Source organism: Nycticebus coucang, chromosome 16, assembly GCF_027406575.1.
Source record: "Nycticebus coucang isolate mNycCou1 chromosome 16, mNycCou1.pri, whole genome shotgun sequence".
Classification (NCBI taxonomy): Eukaryota; Metazoa; Chordata; class Mammalia; order Primates; family Lorisidae; genus Nycticebus; species Nycticebus coucang.
This window is the reverse complement of record NC_069795.1, coordinates 18,140,309-18,158,109: the sequence shown is the minus strand read 5'-3', so window position 1 is coordinate 18,158,109 and position 17,801 is coordinate 18,140,309. Positions and strand designations below refer to the sequence as shown.

General features: G+C 37.4%; 1 protein-coding gene across 1 annotated transcript in view; it reads right to left on the bottom strand.

Moving 5' to 3' along the window:
* The window catches only part of ADAMTS5 (ADAM metallopeptidase with thrombospondin type 1 motif 5), a 49,195-nt gene that overhangs the window by 19,030 nt on the left and 12,364 nt on the right, over positions 1-17,801 (bottom strand). Inside the window, exons 2-3 of the mRNA XM_053565628.1 lie at positions 14,514-14,646; positions 3,526-3,693 (exon numbers count right to left, since the gene is read on the bottom strand). Coding sequence (XP_053421603.1) covers positions 3,526-3,693; positions 14,514-14,646 — 301 coding nt within the window. The remainder of the gene's footprint in view (positions 1-3,525; positions 3,694-14,513; positions 14,647-17,801) is intronic.

The window sequence follows — 17,801 nt, the reverse complement described above, 5'->3', positions numbered from 1 at the left end:
AATTCAATAACCTGCTTTCCCTGCACAATTTTTCTGCCAGTGCTTACCTTTATTTTCGAGGATCACACTCCTAGCCAGCTTGCCTAGAGCTAACTTGTATAAACACTGAAGAATTTCTACAGGTTATCTTGGCCAGGTCAATGGAGAACTCCCATGACACATGGCTTCTCCTTTTTGAATCACAAATCTGCAGACACAGTTCTTGAGAATAAGCACTGTAGCTTTTTGACCATAACTTAATTGCTGCATATTTCTTGTTGGAACTAAATCAGGAAACACTCAGTACTAATGAATTTAAATTTGGCAGTGGTCGACTGCTACAAATGTCCAGCTACTTATGGCTAATAATTTTTAGAATAAATCAATTTAATTTTACTCTGTGACCTCATTGCTCTGGTATTGCTGGAGGTGAGATGGGGAGGAATAAGATATTACACATAAATGGATTTTCTATTTATAATGTATTTTTTTGGATACCACTGAAAAATTGTACAAATTCATGAGAGTACCTAACTAAAACATAGCTATTGCCTTTGCTGCTTATGTATTAGTCACAATGTAACTTTGCTAAAAAACCAAAAAACCCTTTTTTTTTTCCCTGTGTATCAATTATTGTATCATGATGAAATGCAGAGGTACCTTCAGGGATCGTGCTGGTGTGCTAGAGTTTTTGACCTTTCAGGAAATGTTACCAGACTATTGCGCCTTTCATGTTTTAGGCCTAAATTTTACAGCTTTCTGACTTTACCCTGATTGTCAAATGATATCACTTCTTTTCTTAGATTACCTTCTAAAGTCTCCCAACCCCCACCAGACATGCTATTTTATTGCTTAAACTTTTTAGTGGCCCAGAAAGTTAAAACAGAAATGTAGAAGGCCTGGAAAGTATGGACTCTAAGTGGAAGCCTGAGTTGCTTATCACTATGAAAAAATTAAAAAGTTTTATAGTAAAGTTTCATGTTATCAGCTTAATCATCTAACAAAGTTGAATTTGTTTTTCTGTCATCTTGAGCTCTGATTTTCTTCATAGATCTCTTCAAAGCTCTGTAGCTAAAATGTTAGACCCTCAGTCATTTCAAAATTCGCTTTGCTAGTTTCCATGGGCCACACTTTCCCTTAAACTGACTTAAGTCAGTTTTGAAATAAAACAAGACATAATCAAGCTTTGCCATTGTGCCACAATTCCTTTCTTGGTTTTTTATCATTCTGCAATCACTTGATTCATTATAGGCTACTGATAAAAGAGAATTTGGTGGTGGTGGGGGGGTTGAAATAAAAGACTGCCTAACTAATCCAATATATACAAAAATGAGAGTCTACATTTAATGACACAAATTAATAAGTATATCAACTGTAAGTGTTTACTGTCCAAAGAATGTTGATAACTGAATTTATTTATTTAATATATATCTGGGAAATTCAGATAATTTTCTTACCAGTGAAAATAAAGAAGATCCATTTCTACTAAATTATGTTCTTAGTTATTCTCCATCATGAGTTCTTTAGCATAGAAACTGATAGATTAAAAATATGTAAATTTGATGTAAATTTATAGCATGGAGTTCTTTAAGTATAGAAATAATGTTAACAAATGAAGACAATGCTGAAAGCATATTTACAACACATAAAGTAAGAGCACAAATTCCATAAACATGAAATAAATGAATCATTCCAAAATTATGGCAATAAGGAACAAAGTTCTCCATAGCATTGTAATTAGCTGACCTAATACTTATACAGGAAAAAAAAAGTTAGTCCCATTTTAGCCATAAGTATTTGCTGCCTTAGCAACTAAATCCATTCATTCAGTGATTCAAGATTTAGCTCAACTTTTTGGAATGTATAACATGTGATTTCTGGAATAAAATATTAATATTATTTTATTTTCAGAAAACCTGAAAAAAAAGGAAACAGCAAAAGCAGTATTAAGAGTGGGGACTTAAAGATTCTACTCAAGAGGGACTTTGTTAGATACTGATCCTATCACTGTGTAGAGGGAGATAATAAGGAAATACTATTTTAGAACTTTATCAACATTTAATCCACATTTTAAACTCGCCAAACATAAAATTACCATTAGTTGAAAAATTATCATTAGTTGAAAAGCAAAGCTTAATACATTAATTCTTACTATTTTTTCTAAGTCTTCAAGATATTGGGATATCTTTTCAACTAACAGAGAACATTTATTCATTTTGTATTCTAAACCAAGCTGGACCCTGATTGCTTTTAGATTGGAGATTTAAATACATAATAGTAAGCAGCTAAAACCTTGCCTGTATATTACTAAAATGGCAAAATATGAGTTAGTGAACAAATTTCAGCTGCCTGGTGTCAGAAAACTGTGAGGCTGAATTTCTTTTTGTGTGAAATGAATTGAATTTTTCAATTGTTTTGACCCTGTTGTAGCCAAACCTCAAGATGGTCAATAAACTAAGAGATTATGAAAATACTGCCATACACTTTGTGGAACTGAAAAAAGACAGTTATCACAGATTCTCTTTATTCAACACTGAACTGTATCTGATGAGATAATTTTTATGAAAAATTATTATGATCAAGAACTTCTGTCATATTCAATTTAATCACAAGCGTTGGGGGAAAAAGACACATTTTAAAAGCACAGAAGAGAATGTGTCCATTCTGGCAGGATAAAAAGCTTGAACTACATGATCTTTGAAGATCTTTTCCTACCCTCGTGCTTCTCCCCTCCTGTGTTTCTTTTATGTTAAAGTAATAAAGAATGCAGGGAAATTTGCGACAGCTTGTTTCAAAGATGACTTAGAGGTCAGTATTTATTATTTCTGAAAATTGTGACTTCCTGAGTATTTTTATATAATTTATAGCACTAATCCTAGTCTTACAGAATTTAATAAAGTATTCTGTGCTCTTGAACTGTGTCTAAAGGATAAAGCCAAAGATTTTCCTTTGAAGTTCTTAAAGCATTTTCCCATCATTCCAATCGCTTTTCTATTTCTGTTCTGCAGTTTTCACTGCATTTTCAGGAGAATCTGCTGTCAGGATGAAACCAAAATCTTCCAGTCAATGCAAATCTAGAGCGCTTTCTTTCCTGGCTTTATGTTGCGGTGAAGGGAAACCAGAGGAGCTGTCACCTACAACTTAAACAGGCTCCTATAATGGGCATGTAACAAGTAATTCTGAGAGTCATATTAATAGCAGAGAGACCAAGATATCTGCCAAAGTTCTCGCAGGAAGCTAGTGGTGAAAGAAGGAATAAAAGCCAGGCTTTCAGGGCACTAGCTGGGCATTCTGTGTGGTCTCCCACACTGCTTCTCCTTTGAACTTTTTCAATTCAAAAGCAAAAATACCATAGCTAGAATGCCACCAAGGGTGTCGGCATTACACACCAGCAGACAATCAATTTCCTTGCTCCTCTTTCTGACACTGGGCAAACCACTCATTGTCTGAGAGGGCAAGATGAATGTTATGAAGAGATAATGAAGTAAAACTCCTAAGAATCCCGAGTCTTGCTTCTGGGCTCACATTGTCCTGAATGATACATACCATGGCCGTCATCCAGGAATTCGGTGATGGTGGCGGAAGTACATTTGGACCAGGGTTTGGAGGCATCGATGCTGGTTAGGATGGAAGACATTAAGCGCTTATCTTCTGTGGAACCAAAGTTTTCTTCACAGAATTTGGAATCATCATGGGAAAGGCCAAGTAGGTGTCCTAAGAGAAAGAACAGAGGAAGTACAAATAATGGATTGTTGTACATTTCTATTTTCCCATAACGATTGTGCTAGTGCTTGATTTTTTTATTCATCAATTGTACATGACTTCATTTTAACTGCCTTCCACCCACAGACCTGACTCCTGGAAAGTAAAAACTGCACAATTAGTTAGTGTAGCAGTTACTTTTGATGACTATCCAGATGAAAACTGAAAATATGAAACTGAAATCGATGTTCCCATAATTCATCTGGATCACATATGCTCTCAATGACATGTAGAAACAAACCCTTACTTAGAATCTAGAGTTTGTCAGACAACTGTGGGATTAGGTCATAACCCTCACCACATATTATTTTGATTGTCTAATTTTCTGCCTTCTCTCATCAAACCCCATGAGATTAAAGTATATCTTCCCCCATACACAGTTGAAACCTCTGTATTTAACTTAATGCTGTGCAAGTTGCAAGCCCATAATAGATGGTTTTTGAGTGTCAAAGTTCTATTTTCTTAGTCAATTAAACAGGTAGCTAAATAAGAGAGAACTAGAGGAGGAAAAAAGAATGAAGTGAAATGAAGAACATACAAGTTCCACGCCATGTAACTTGGTTCCATGCACCTGTTCATTTCTTTTTGTGATTTAGCGCGTTGTGAATGTGTACTATTTTCACAGATATATTACTTTGAAAACACACCTGTCTACATTTGGGAAATGTCTAAAATACCAAGATGTTCATAGAGTGTTAGAGCTTAAAGAGAAAACAAATACTAGGGAGGTAAGTGATTGTTTAAAATCATTCAGCCCTAAATGGGCGGCGCCTGTGGCTCAGTCGGTAAGGCACCGGCCCCATATACCAAAGGTGGCGGGTTCAAACTCGGCCCCGGCCAAACTGCAACCAAAAAAATAGCCGGGCGTTGTGGCGGGTGCCTGTAGTCCCAGCTACTCGGGAGGCTGAGGCAAGAGAATCGCTTAAGCCCAGGAGTTGGAGGTTGCTGTGAGCTGTGTGAGGCCACGGCACTCTACCCAGGGCCATAAAGTGAAACTCTATCTCTACAAAAAAAATAAATAAATAATAAATAAATAAATAAATAAAATAAAATCATTCAGCCAGGTGGTATCTGCGCTTAAGCTTCCCAAACACGTTCTCTGCAATACCAGCCAATGCCACATTTTCATTCTATCAAAGTAGATATTATTTCACAGATTAATCACATTTTTATAATCTGAGTATATTGTTTCTTTTCTTTTTTTTTTGCAGTTTTTGACCGGGGCTGGGTTAAACCCACCACCTCCAGCATATGGGGCCGGCGCCCCACTCCTTTGAGCCACAGGTGCCACCCGAGTATATTGTTTCTTATTACATAAAATCAATTTTCACATAGTCTAAGGACAAAATGCTGTTCTCCACTAAATCTAAAATGTTGTTTAAAACAATCTGGCACAATAGTTTGAGCAGTCAGTAGAAACTCTAAAAAGTTAACAGAAAATCATACCAGTAGTGTTTTAGCAAAGCTTTCTGGAACCATATACAAATCACTAAAAAGAAAGTATTAAAGTAGAAAGTATTACGGCAAGTTGAAGAGTGGATTCTTCTTGGATTCTTGAATGCCAAATGCAGAAACTTTGGCCACTATCAAAAGTGTCCAGTACACACCAATAAAACCCAACAGAGATGAAAATTTTCATGCTGGAATCTGACTACTTTTGGTCAACTTGTTAAATCACCAACACCTCATAACAAAATTGTTCACCGAGCAACTGCCGGCTGTTATGACTGAAATTAAGTGGTGAGGGCTCGGTGACCTTCCAAGTCTCCACATTTTTATGCTATTTATTCAGATATTTACTTCAATAATATTTATTAGGCAAGTAAGTTTTCTTTGGGAAACTATCCCACCACCACTTATGGTTTTGTTTGTATAAATGTGCATTATGGTGTATAAAGTACGTCCCAAATAACATGCAAAGGAAAATTCCAGGGGCTGTTCCAATTTTTGAGTTAGTAAGTTGAGAATTCAAGAGAAGGCACAGCTCTCAGAAGAAGCAGAATCTTTCACTTATGTCCTGTGAAAAACTCCTTAAAGGTATTTAGTACACCAAACACTTGTTGATAAAGCACTCGGTGCCTCCCGAACCTTCCCAATGTGGATTTGGCAGCCAACAAGGACAAATGGCATGTTTGTGTGGAAATTTCACACTTGAGATTTTCCCTCTGGCATAAAAGAGAAAGGAAGAGTGCCCCAAAGGAAGAGTGCCCTCTGAAACATAATGTTTATTTGAATCCAGGTTTTATATTTTAAAATGTGACTTTTGAATCCTATTTCATAAGAGATTCATGCTTATTTAATGGAATAATAGTCTTTTCCTGTAAATCTACATAAATAAATAATATTTTCCATATGCGTTGCTATCATTGCATTGAGGGCTTTTCACTTCATTTGGAGGGTATATTTTAGAATTCTGATTTAAAATATTGGCCATATGGCAAACACTAAATTCACTTTGAAGGGCCCAAGAGAGTACAGAGAAGTGAGGTGTATAATTTTAAAGATTTAAATTATGTAAGCAAGACAGTTTAATGTTAAATATATTGGCATAGTTGCACAAATATTTTGGCATGTTATTTGGCATAATATTATAAATTTTATGCTCCCCCAATTTACTATTTTATCAATGTAACTTAATTGCCACCAAAGATGTATGCCATTTGGAGCATAAACAAATATTAGTTGTACTTCAGCAAGAGGTAAAAGGAGATGTGAACTTAAGATCTACCCCAAATCAGGCAGAAACAGACTGCTAAGGGTCAACTGAAAGAAAATGACTCTTTTGAGGACGAATGAAGGTTCTGTCCCCTCTGTGAAGAAAGTCTGTCACCTGTCTGGGAGAAGCATGCTCTCTCAAGGGCAATGAGAGCCACGGACAACGTGAAGAACATTCAAGCACCCAGAGAAACAGGCAGCCAGTTCCAGAGTAGCTGGAACCAGGGCACAGTGAGAGAGCCATGTGACTTCCCTTCAGGAGCCGGACAGGATATGAAAGGGAAGATCAATGAGAGGGATATTTGGATGCTCTTCAGGAAAGATGTGACAGACATACTAAAATCTGGGAACAGCAAAAGGAGGGGTATTTTCAAATTTAAATCCTCAATAAATTATGCAAAGACATTTACTGTGAGTTTCAAACTGGCCAATGTTGTTGTGCCTCAAAGTTGCAAGACACATATAAAAAGCCTAAGCTAGTTGAAAGCGGATTTGCATTCGAGATAGCGCAATATGGTGCTAAAAACTTATTATCAAAGAAAACCCAGAATCTAGGAAATTGAACATGTAAGGCCTCAGCTGAATCAAAATTTCTACTATTAAGCTTTTCAGATATCTGCCTTTTTTAAGAGAGTTGTTTATATACCACACACAAAGATATTTAAAATGAATAGTGTGGTTTGGTGATTAAGAATTTCTTCACTAATCAGCCCTCAGGAGCACTGGTAGCAGATGGGGGGTAGATATTCCTGCCCCAGAGAGGAATACCAAACTTAAAGAATATAAAATGCTTACCGTGCCTAAAGTAATCTGTTATTTACATTAAATTTTATTTTATTATTAGTTTTATAGAACAATACAGACCAACAGAGCTTACTAAGAGTGAAGTCTCGGAAGAGGCCAGGGGATGGAATCAAGAAACCCACGCAGAAATTGCATTTTTACCTTTGGAATGGAAAAATATTTCTTTCTGGAGAGTCAGAATATTGGAAGAGAAAGCAGGGGAGGATTCAAAGCAATTCTGAAGAGTTAAAGAAGAGATGTGAGGACATGAAAAGCTTCCTACTGAGAAAAAGGGAGAGCTGGGTTAGGAAGCAGCAATTCACTGTCACGGTTTAAATTAGAAGTCCCAAAGTCTTGTTTTTGGGAATGATTAGTGTTTGTATTTATAACCATTTATAATCAGCAAATATGCAAAAGATTGAAAAAGACAGCAATTTTGTCTTTCTTAGCAAATCTTTAATTCTTTCTTTCTTTTTTTTTTTTTTTTTTGAGACAGAACCTCAAGCTATCGCCCTGGGTTGAGTGCTGTGGCATCACAGCTCACAGCAGCCTCCAAATCCTGAGCTCAAGTGATTCTCTTGCCTGAGCCTCCCAAGTAGCTGGGACTATAGGCGCCCACCACAACGCCCGGCTATTTTTTAGTTGCAGCTGTCATTGTTGTTTGGCGGGCCCAGGCTGGATTCGAACATGTCAGCTCAGGTGTATGTGGCTGTTGCCTCAGCCACTTGAGCCACAGGTGCCGTGCCAGCAAATCTTTAATTCTTAATAATGCATTTGGAAGCTTCTCACCTAAAATTCTAAGGCAATTGAGGGCCAAACACACTCTGTGGTGGATGCCTTGTCAATGGCACCTGCACTTACACATTAAACAAGATTTTTAAAAGGAAAGAGACATAAGCCAGGATGAATTTAAGAGAATAAGGCAAATCCACAAGTGTTTTTCCAAGTGATGCACACTTCAGAGCTATATTTTGCTTTTTGAGATCATTAATAAAAGTCAAGGATGTCAATTGTATTTCCGTAAAAAATATTCATCTATTCTTAATAGGCATTAAATCATGTCCTAAATATAAGAGTCCTGTTAATGAGTGCCCATCACACAAAGAAATGTCAGGAAAGAGTTTCTTTGAATTATACAGAGTTAATAAATTGGATGGTAAATTATGTCACAGAAAAGTTCATAGGGTCAAGATTCTGAGTTACACTGGTAACTCAGAAATAGCAAACAATTAGTCACCTGATCATTTTCCAGTATGATTATCATCTTTCTAAACTGGTAAATGAGTGACATTTTATTAAATAAGTTTTATCTTTGCTATTCATAATAAGTATTCAGAGCATCTTGTTTCCTAAAATTCACAAGGAATTGTAAAATCTGACATTAGAGAATCTTCGACAATGGAGGTAAAGACACATTTCTTTAAAGGAAATTGTTGGTTTGGTTTCTTACTCAGCTCGGGTATTACCATACAGCTGTGGCTGCCTTGTAATCTTACCCTCAGGAGGGAAACTGGTTGTTTTTCTAAATTTTGGTCTTCAAATGAAGCAGAATTTCAAGCTTCTGTCTCCTGATCCCATACTGACCAGTGGTCAAGGGGACACAGCACCACATCCTAAAAAAATGTCACAAGAAGCTCTGTAATGTGTTTACTTGGGAAAGCGCTGCTCAGATGAAGCATCTGCTTCTTAATGAGGTCATGTTTTCATTTTACCTAATTTTCCAGCTGGGATTATGGAGGTGCCAGGGGTTGAAAAGTGAGTCAACAGCCCACATGGGATCAGCATCTCGAATCGTTGTAGAAAGGAATCATGAGCTCCAATAACTGGATCATACACATTTATTCAAACATGAATCCTTATATAGATGTGATAAAAGTCTTAAACTCCTATTTCGAAACGTGGTATCAATTATGTAATTTGGAAGGAAGAGAAACGTAATTTTTTTCACCTTATAAACTGGCTGTGTCAATATCCTTTTGAATTAAATTCAGAAACTAAATATGGTCTTTAAAAAGTCCGTTTTAGAATAGTGAGTTTGAATCTCACCCTAGCAGTATATTAGTTTTTGACCTTGGCTTTGGAAATTTCTGTTTGTATCCGTTTCCTCTTTTATTGGGGGACCTATGAATAGTACTTACGTCATGGCATTTTGTGAGGATTAAATGATACAAAATATGTGAATTATTTAGGATATGCGCTTGACATATAAAAAAGGAACAGCGAGTGTTAATGACCTCTGTTATCCTCATGGATAATTTTGGGTTTGCTACTCTCACTTTTACTTATGGGCATTCTAGTCCTCGTTGGTTTTAGTACATTTTGATGTTACCAGAACTCTTGATTGAAAGCAAGGGGAAATATCCTAATCATTAGGAGAAAAAAAAAAAACACATATATTTATATTTTATGCCACTTTTAAGTTGCTGGTCTGCTGGTGTTACAGCTAATCTATAGACTTCCCCTAGAGAAAAATGACTTGGGATTCGGTTTTTAAAAACTGACAATCAACATTAAATCTCCTGATGCTGTTGAACATATAGCAAAAACTTATTTCTGCCTTTCATCTGGGGGCCAAGAAAGACATAGCGTGGCACTGCTCCCAGCTGGATAGGAAAAGATGCTCAGCTTGTGTTGATTAAAGCGATGGGTTTGGGGGTAAATACCAAGTTTAATCCCAGCTTCCTTCTCACTTCACATCTCACAGCCAGTCTGGGCATCTGATTCTGTGCACTTGGCTTTGGTCTATGGTGTTGAGGGCCTCTGCAGCTTGTCAAAACATGGCTGTGTTTAATCTAATCATCCATGGGGGCACAGTCACTCACAGATCAGCACAACCAGAGAACAACCTCCAACCACAGCGAAACAGGCAGCCCTGCTGTTGTGTCTCAACCACTTCCTAAGTCTCAGCTGAATATTTGAGCTTGACTTTTTAAGTTGCCTGACTTAGGAAGCACACTGAAGTCTTTCACTGTAGAGAGATTCACTTCGCAAGTTTCATAATTTATTATAAAGCAAAATGTGGACTTGGTGGCAAACCATGGATTTCATTAGCCTGAGTAGAATCCAGTTGTTCTCTCTAGCATGTTAGAAGCTGGCCCAGCATCACAAAAATGATTGTTTTTAAGGACCATGTGGCCAGCAGGTGAAATCTTTATTATTGCAAGTCAATAGTAAAAGTTTGACAAGTTAAAAAGTACCCAATGTATTCACCCCTACTATGAAACTAATTTAGGACTCTCACATGAAAGCTGTAACCCAGTTACAACCTAAGAATAGGGGGAAGGGGGAAAGGGAAGGGAGGGAGGGAGGATGTGGGTAGAGGGAGGGGGATTGGTGGGATTACACCTGCAGTGCATCTTACAAGGATATATGTGAAACTTAGTAAATGTAGAATGTAAGTGTCTTAGCCCAATAACTGAAAAACGCCAGGAAGTCTATGTCAACCAGTGTGATGAAAATGTGTCAAACGGTTTATGAAGCTAGTGTGTGATGCCCCACGATCATATCAATGTACACAGCTATGATTTAATAAAAAAATAAAATAAAATAAAAAAATAAAAATATAAACTCAAATATAAACTTACATTAACTTGCAAACTTTCTGCACTTCACGTTTGGATTGTAATACAGCTGTAAACACATTCTTGCCGTCACTCAAGGAACACACATGGGAACTGTGTTTTGGATGCTTTGAAGTAACTTTCTGAAATGTCCTAACAGTTTAGTCCATGTTTACATGCTCACAACGTGACAAAGAGGAAGGCAATCCAGGACTGTCTACGCACATACTCATCGACATGTATCTTCCAGAAGCCTGCAACGGCAACACTCACTGTGTACCTCTAAAATCTAGCTCTTTTTCAAAAGAATTATCAGGAAAAGAGAAGCTTCCCAGTTATTACAAGGAATATGAGAAGAGTAACCCTTCAGAATTCTTCATTTATTACCCATGTCATTTTGCCCTCAAGTCATCTGGTACCATGCAGAGAAATGTTCTAAGACAGGACTTCAGCTTTGCCTCTGTTTATCCTACATGTTCATTCCCAACATGGGTCGAGTTTTATGTGAATGAGGTAGAAGCAAATGTACATTTTTTTGTTTGTGCATAAAATGTACATGACTTTCTATCTTAAACCTGGAAAGAGAAAATAGTTTTGGGCACTCCCGTGAGGACTTATAAGTCAGTTAATAAAGGTGTTATTCTTAAATAATCGCCTATATCCTTTTACTGCTTATAGAAGAAATAAAGTAGAAAAATTATGAGAACAGTCTAGGAATCTTCTCCCAGCTTATGTTTTAAGCATGGTAACACATTTACACTGTTGGTTTGCACGAAGCAAATTGCACATTTTGCAATGAGGCTTGAAAAAATTCAAAACACTCTGGAATGCTGACACTTTACGACATAATTGTCATTGCCATACTTCGCCTGTGTACATAATTTCCAAAGCTGGCAAGTTGAAAAGGTCTAGTAAAAAAGGATGGGGGAAATCGCATGAATAGAGTAGAATTAGAATAGGGTGCATGGTTAGGCCAGGCTGAGAGCTTCGCGCAACGATCCAAAAATAAAGCATTGGAAAAAGATGGGGAAGCTGCAATATGGGATATCACACTGGCTGTGGAGGCAGGTCTCTATAATAACACACAGATGATCAGGAAATCTTTTGTCAGGCTATCTTTTCTAAATATTTAAGCCTCATATTTTATAACACATGTTCATAATATTTAGGTAAAAACGAAGTTAAAGAATAATAAAGCAATTAAAAAACAAAGTGAATGAAAGCCAGATTCTCTTATGAAAGGGAAATTAAATCCATATTCCCCTACCTCTAATTCTTAACTATCTCAGATGAGTCCATTGGTAATGCAAAAAAGGGAATTAAGTGTGCAATGTTTGGAGAATAAATTGTAGGGAACTCCAATAAAATAAACAGAGATGATCCAATCATGAAATTAAAGTGAATGCATATCATAGGTTTAGGTTTGATTTTTCATACAGAAATCCACACTTGTCCCACATTATTTCCTTGTATAATTATGTCTAATATTCCGTACTATTAAATTCTTACTGGAAAAGTAGGTGCCCATATAGTTTCAATACAGTATTTGTTCTTATCAGCATCTGGCTCGTCTCAGACTGCTGCATTAGCCTGTGTAACCAAAGACTCTCAGTTTAGGAATTCAGGGGAGTCGCAAAAGGTGACGACACTTCATGGCTCTTGGTTCCAGCCCAGACGGATGATAGTCAGAGCAGCCCTGCAGGGGCATTTATTATTTGTCTTACCGGAAAGCCTCCCAGAAGCTGTCAATGTGTAAAAACCCATTGATCACTACCAGAGAGGCAGAGGGGAGGAAGAAATTGCCCTTCCTTCAAGGAATGTGTAATCTCATTGTTCGAAGGTCATGAGTTAGAAGCTTAAATTCTGTGGGTGGATGATGCCAAAATTCAGCTCTGTGTCTGGTTGCTCCTGCTTTCTCCACCCAGCCAGAGACAGACCAACCTCTGCCTTCCCAGGGATGTAGACACTTCCCAGTAGGAAGTGTCTTTTTCCGGATGACTCACGAACATAGATAGATGTGTAATGAATACCGACTAAGGTTCTACATGAGGCTGTGTTTTCATCAATTCCTTTAAAAGGCATGAGTGAGAGACAAGTAAAGCCAAAAACTATTATCCTGGATCCCACAGTACATGTTTTAAAAACACTTCCAGGCTGACCAGCTCTTGTGGTGCAGCACAGAGAAGAGACGAGATTTGTAAGACAAATCTACCTTACAAAGAGATGGAGACCCAATGTGTCTAAAGCACTTGTCTCAGATAAAAGAGAAAATCCAGCCTCAGAGCTGGGATTCCACTTCAGACCCCTGGCCAGGTCCTGAAGCTACAGATGCTCAACTAATAAAGTATTGAATTAACATATTATCAGCAATGCTATCGGATAGCTTTTTACACCCAGGTTTTACTTTTTATTATTTTTTTCTTAAGTGGTAAGAAGAGTGGCAGTTAAGAAGATTAATGTCATGATTAATACTTGAGCATTGAAATTGAACTCCCAAATTCTATTTTACTGCCACAATATTCTGACTTATGCAATCATACTGTACCTTTGATTAGAAGGTGTTTTAACTTCCCAAGGCAAACATGACAGTCAGAAGTGACACTTTGTGAAAATATTCTCTGTCTACTAGGAATGTGAAAAAAAGTTATAATTTCCAACAAAAGGTTATGATTTTAGCTTTGAAAAAATCTGTTTAAAAATACATAGCACAAAAAGGCACAATCATTATCAAACCATACTCTGCTCCCACCACAAAAATGATGGTAAGAGGTGATAGATATGTCTAAAATGTTGAACGATTTAACTACAAAACCAAAGTACCCAGGATTGTAAATAATACCTATTATCTAAACTCTCCCAATTTGGTTCCTAAAATAACTCCATGAAATAGGTACTACTATCCCTATATTTCATGTGTAAAGACTGAAGCTTAGAGAGTTTAAATAATTAGATCGCTACGAAGTAGGCAGAAAGTACTTTAGCAAGAAGTAAGCCCTGAGGTGTCTAATTCTAACATCCAGTCCTAAGTGTACTAAGCTCATTTCTCACCCACCTAGTAGCCTAAGTCAATGATTAGGAAGCACGCGTATTTTATTTGAGACTATTTTTTAGCAATCGACTCAGCCTTATATTTATAGTTGAGGGTATTTCTTGTAACAAACAAACTGGGTAAATGATATTTTCAAGCAAACCCTGTTGAATGTCAGGCATAGTGTTATTGGCTTTGCTATTAAGAATGAGACAGAAATATTTACTATAGGCTGTTGATACCTTTGACAGGAGCCTATAATTATTACACACAGTGAAGTAAAATACATGTTAAATTTTTGTGCAGACAGATTAGCTCAGGGTGAGTCAATACTATGCTGAATAACTTCTAAGCTGGGCATCTCCACATTCCATAGTCAACTGTGACAAATTTAGTCTAGGAGAGATTCAGGGATGCTTAAAACAACAATAAGAAGACAGTAGCAGTAAGGAAGTTCTCTGACATTTTTAAATGATGCGGTGAAAAGGAAACATCTCCTGTGTTGCTGACTTTGCCTTCCCTTTCCCATTTCAGTTAACCCTAAAAGTGCAAATATAAACAAATTTAATCCCCGATGGTACATGTGAACCAGGAAAAATCTGGAATTAATTGCCAAGTATTTTGGTTCCTGTTGCAGCTGTTACAAGTGTTTGATTTGGCTAGGGAAGAGAAAAGGCGCCGCATACCAATTTCGTGAGCCACGGTGAAAGCTGCATGGAGGCCATCGTCTTCAATCACAGCACAGCTGCGCTCTGGAGAACATATGGTCCCAACGTCTGCCATTCCCAGGGTGTCACATGAATGATGCCCACACAAATCCTATCCGGGAGAAAGAAAGACATCATTAAAATCAATTTACATCCAGAAGTAGTCACCACACAGAGCCACTTGCTTACCCCAAATGGCAAGACCGGGATATGTTTATGGTATCACCTGTTCCGCTTTGGAAGTGATCCAAAGGCAAGCTGAGGGCAGCAACTCTTCTGAGCTATGCTGGGACCCAGAAGAACAGAAGACAATCAAACTCAATTACATTAAAAAAGATGTTTGGGGATTGTAGCTTGTCCATTACAATAGTACCTCGGCCTTAACAAAGCTGTAATGCTTGGACATTATAGACCCCTTTCACACATGGTCATGCCCAGAAAAGCCCTAATATTCTGACCTAAATTCATGCTAAATTTATCAGAAGTCTGGCCTAATAATTTCTTTTCTGTCAGGGGGCAAACTAACTACACATCTACAACAGGATATAAATTTATCTATAATTTATATAAACAACTAAATTTTAATTCATAAGCATAATTCCCAGATTCTCTCTTAAATTTCCAAAATGAGGTTCAATTTTATAGGTTGCATTTTCTAAAATTTGTGCATTCTTATTCATAGAATTTAATATAGTATTATTCAACCCGATTAATCCCCAGGAAATATATTTTGTATTGTGTGCATACAGTGACTGACAAAAAATGTATATACATTTTAAGAAAGGAAAAAAATGTGTTAAATTTGTAATACTCAAGTCACATTGGCCTTTTGCAATTACAAGAGGTGCTCAACATGAGTTGTATTCATCTTCTGTTATTGGTATATATGGAGTATTACAATTTTCCTTTTCTTAAATGTGTATCCTTTTTTGGCACCCTCTGTATATGTAAAGATATGCATTTCTTTGGTAAGAAGTTCTAACTTCACCATGTATTGTGAACTTTTAAGGGGTTCACACACCATGAATGGTTAAAAATGAAGGATTTGGATGAAAGGGATAGCAGCCAGGCTCTTAAAATAGGTGATAGAGGGAAGATCGAAGCCACAATTATTGACATGATAGATTTGCAATGATAAATTTTGTCTTTAATTGCTTTTTGAGTATTCATTTTCTTTTTTCCTAACTTTTAGACAATGTGGGAATGAGTCGTAACTGACAGTAAGTTTCTTGTATTTGACTACCAGTTTGAATGAAAATTTCTTCAGTGTGCCCAATTATATCCCAAACTGCAAGATAGTATTTCTAGTAAGGCATAAGCAAATAACTTCAAAAGGAAAAGATTGAAAAATATATTAATTACTAAAAAAGATGACTGCTTATTAGTTGAAATAATAAATTTTGTTTCTATCACAGCAATCATCTTTCCAAGACTAACTACCATATTGTCTGGCTTAACATAGGAACACAACAAATATTTGCTTCATTGAATGGGATTTTGACAGTCAGATGCACGCAGTAATTGCACATCTTTAATACACCGTGTTAGTGGGACCTCACCAGCCTTAGTGCAGGACAGTATGACTATAAAACCAATTCCATACATTCAGTGGCCACATAGTCCTGTTCCTCACCCTTCCCTATTTCACTGCCTATTTCCATCACCTAACCGAGACCCACCTTGTTCTTTTCTTTTTTACACCTTCAGGTCTTTATTGTGTTATGTGTATTATGCTTTCCCAGCTGTGGAGAATTACAGTGTGGCACCGTGTTATTGTAGCTTCAGACAGTGGAAACCTTGGCCAAGTAGGGGCTTGATGAATCAAGTCACCAAACCAACAACAGCCTTCCGAAGTTTCCTGTGTGTCCTCAGATGTCATCCCACGGGATCCCAAATTACAGCGGTTGAGAACAAATTAGTAGTTTTTAAATTGAAATTGGAACACACTTTTGCATAATAATCGGTCTTTGAGATAATAACATAGTACAATACATTTTTTAACTCCCTCTCCAATGATTTCAGTAGCTGTAGAACCAAAGACCCAGGGTCATAGCTTAAGAGAGTTGCAAGACACAGCTGTACACATGAATGTTTTTTTCTTTTAAACAAGATGTACTTTTCTAAAAACCAGATGTATGTTTATGTCACAATTTGGGGTTCATTATCTTCAAATAATAAAATCCAAAAATTAAGTCTCCCTTCTTACTCCTTACTTCATTTATAAGCTTGAAGGGCCACACCAAAGGGAAATGGCCCTCTCTGTTCTGGATGGAATTTAAATTGGATTCTAAATACCTGTTTACAGCCAATCAATTGCTCAGGAGAGGCTGTCAGTCCTCCTTGTCATCCTTGAATTGGATTAAATGCATTTGTTCTTGAAGATATGTGCATGTGACAAAATTAGAACAGAAGCACTTGTCATTAATTTTTTTTTTTTTTTTTTTGTAGAGACAGAGTCTCACTGTACCGCCCTCGGGTAGAGTGCCATGGCGTCACACGGCTCACAGCAACCTCTTAACTCTTGGGCTTACGCGATTCTCTTGCCTCAGCCTCCCGAACAGCTGGGACTACAGGCGCCCGCCACAACGCCCGGCTATTTTTTTGTTGCAGTTTGGCCGGGGCTGGGTTTGAACCCGCCACCCTCGGCATATGGGGCTGGCGCCCTACTCACTGAGTCACAGGCGCCGCCCACTTGTCATTAATTTTTAACCACACTGATTAAGTCCCTTGCCTACAAACACTCTACGTATTTCTGTAGCTACAATTTTGTAAACTGGCAACATCTCCATTTCACTCACAGTGTTTCAAACCTTGGCAGTATAGTTAGGATTTCATGCTCAAGATTTCCAATGAACATCTGAATTTCTTTGTGATCCAATGTGCATCTCAATGTATTAAAACTAACTTGTATGTCAAATTATTAAGAATACAGCAAATCACATTCATGTCTATTTTCTGGCAGTGATTTATAATACTTTCAGTAGCAGAGTTACTGAATTTTATAGGATTAAAACAATACAGCACTTGATAGACACCATTGGGACAATTGCATGTGTACATGAAGTAATCTAGATAGGGACACAGGAGACACTGGAAGAATCTTGTAGGAGGTGAATTAATTTTTTTTTTTTTTTTTTGTAGAGACAGAGTCTCACTGTACCGCCCTCAGGTAGAGTGCCATGACGTCACACGGCTCACAGCAACCTCTAACTCTTGGGCTTACGCGATTCTCTTGCCTCAGCCTCCCAAGCAGCTGGGACTACAGGC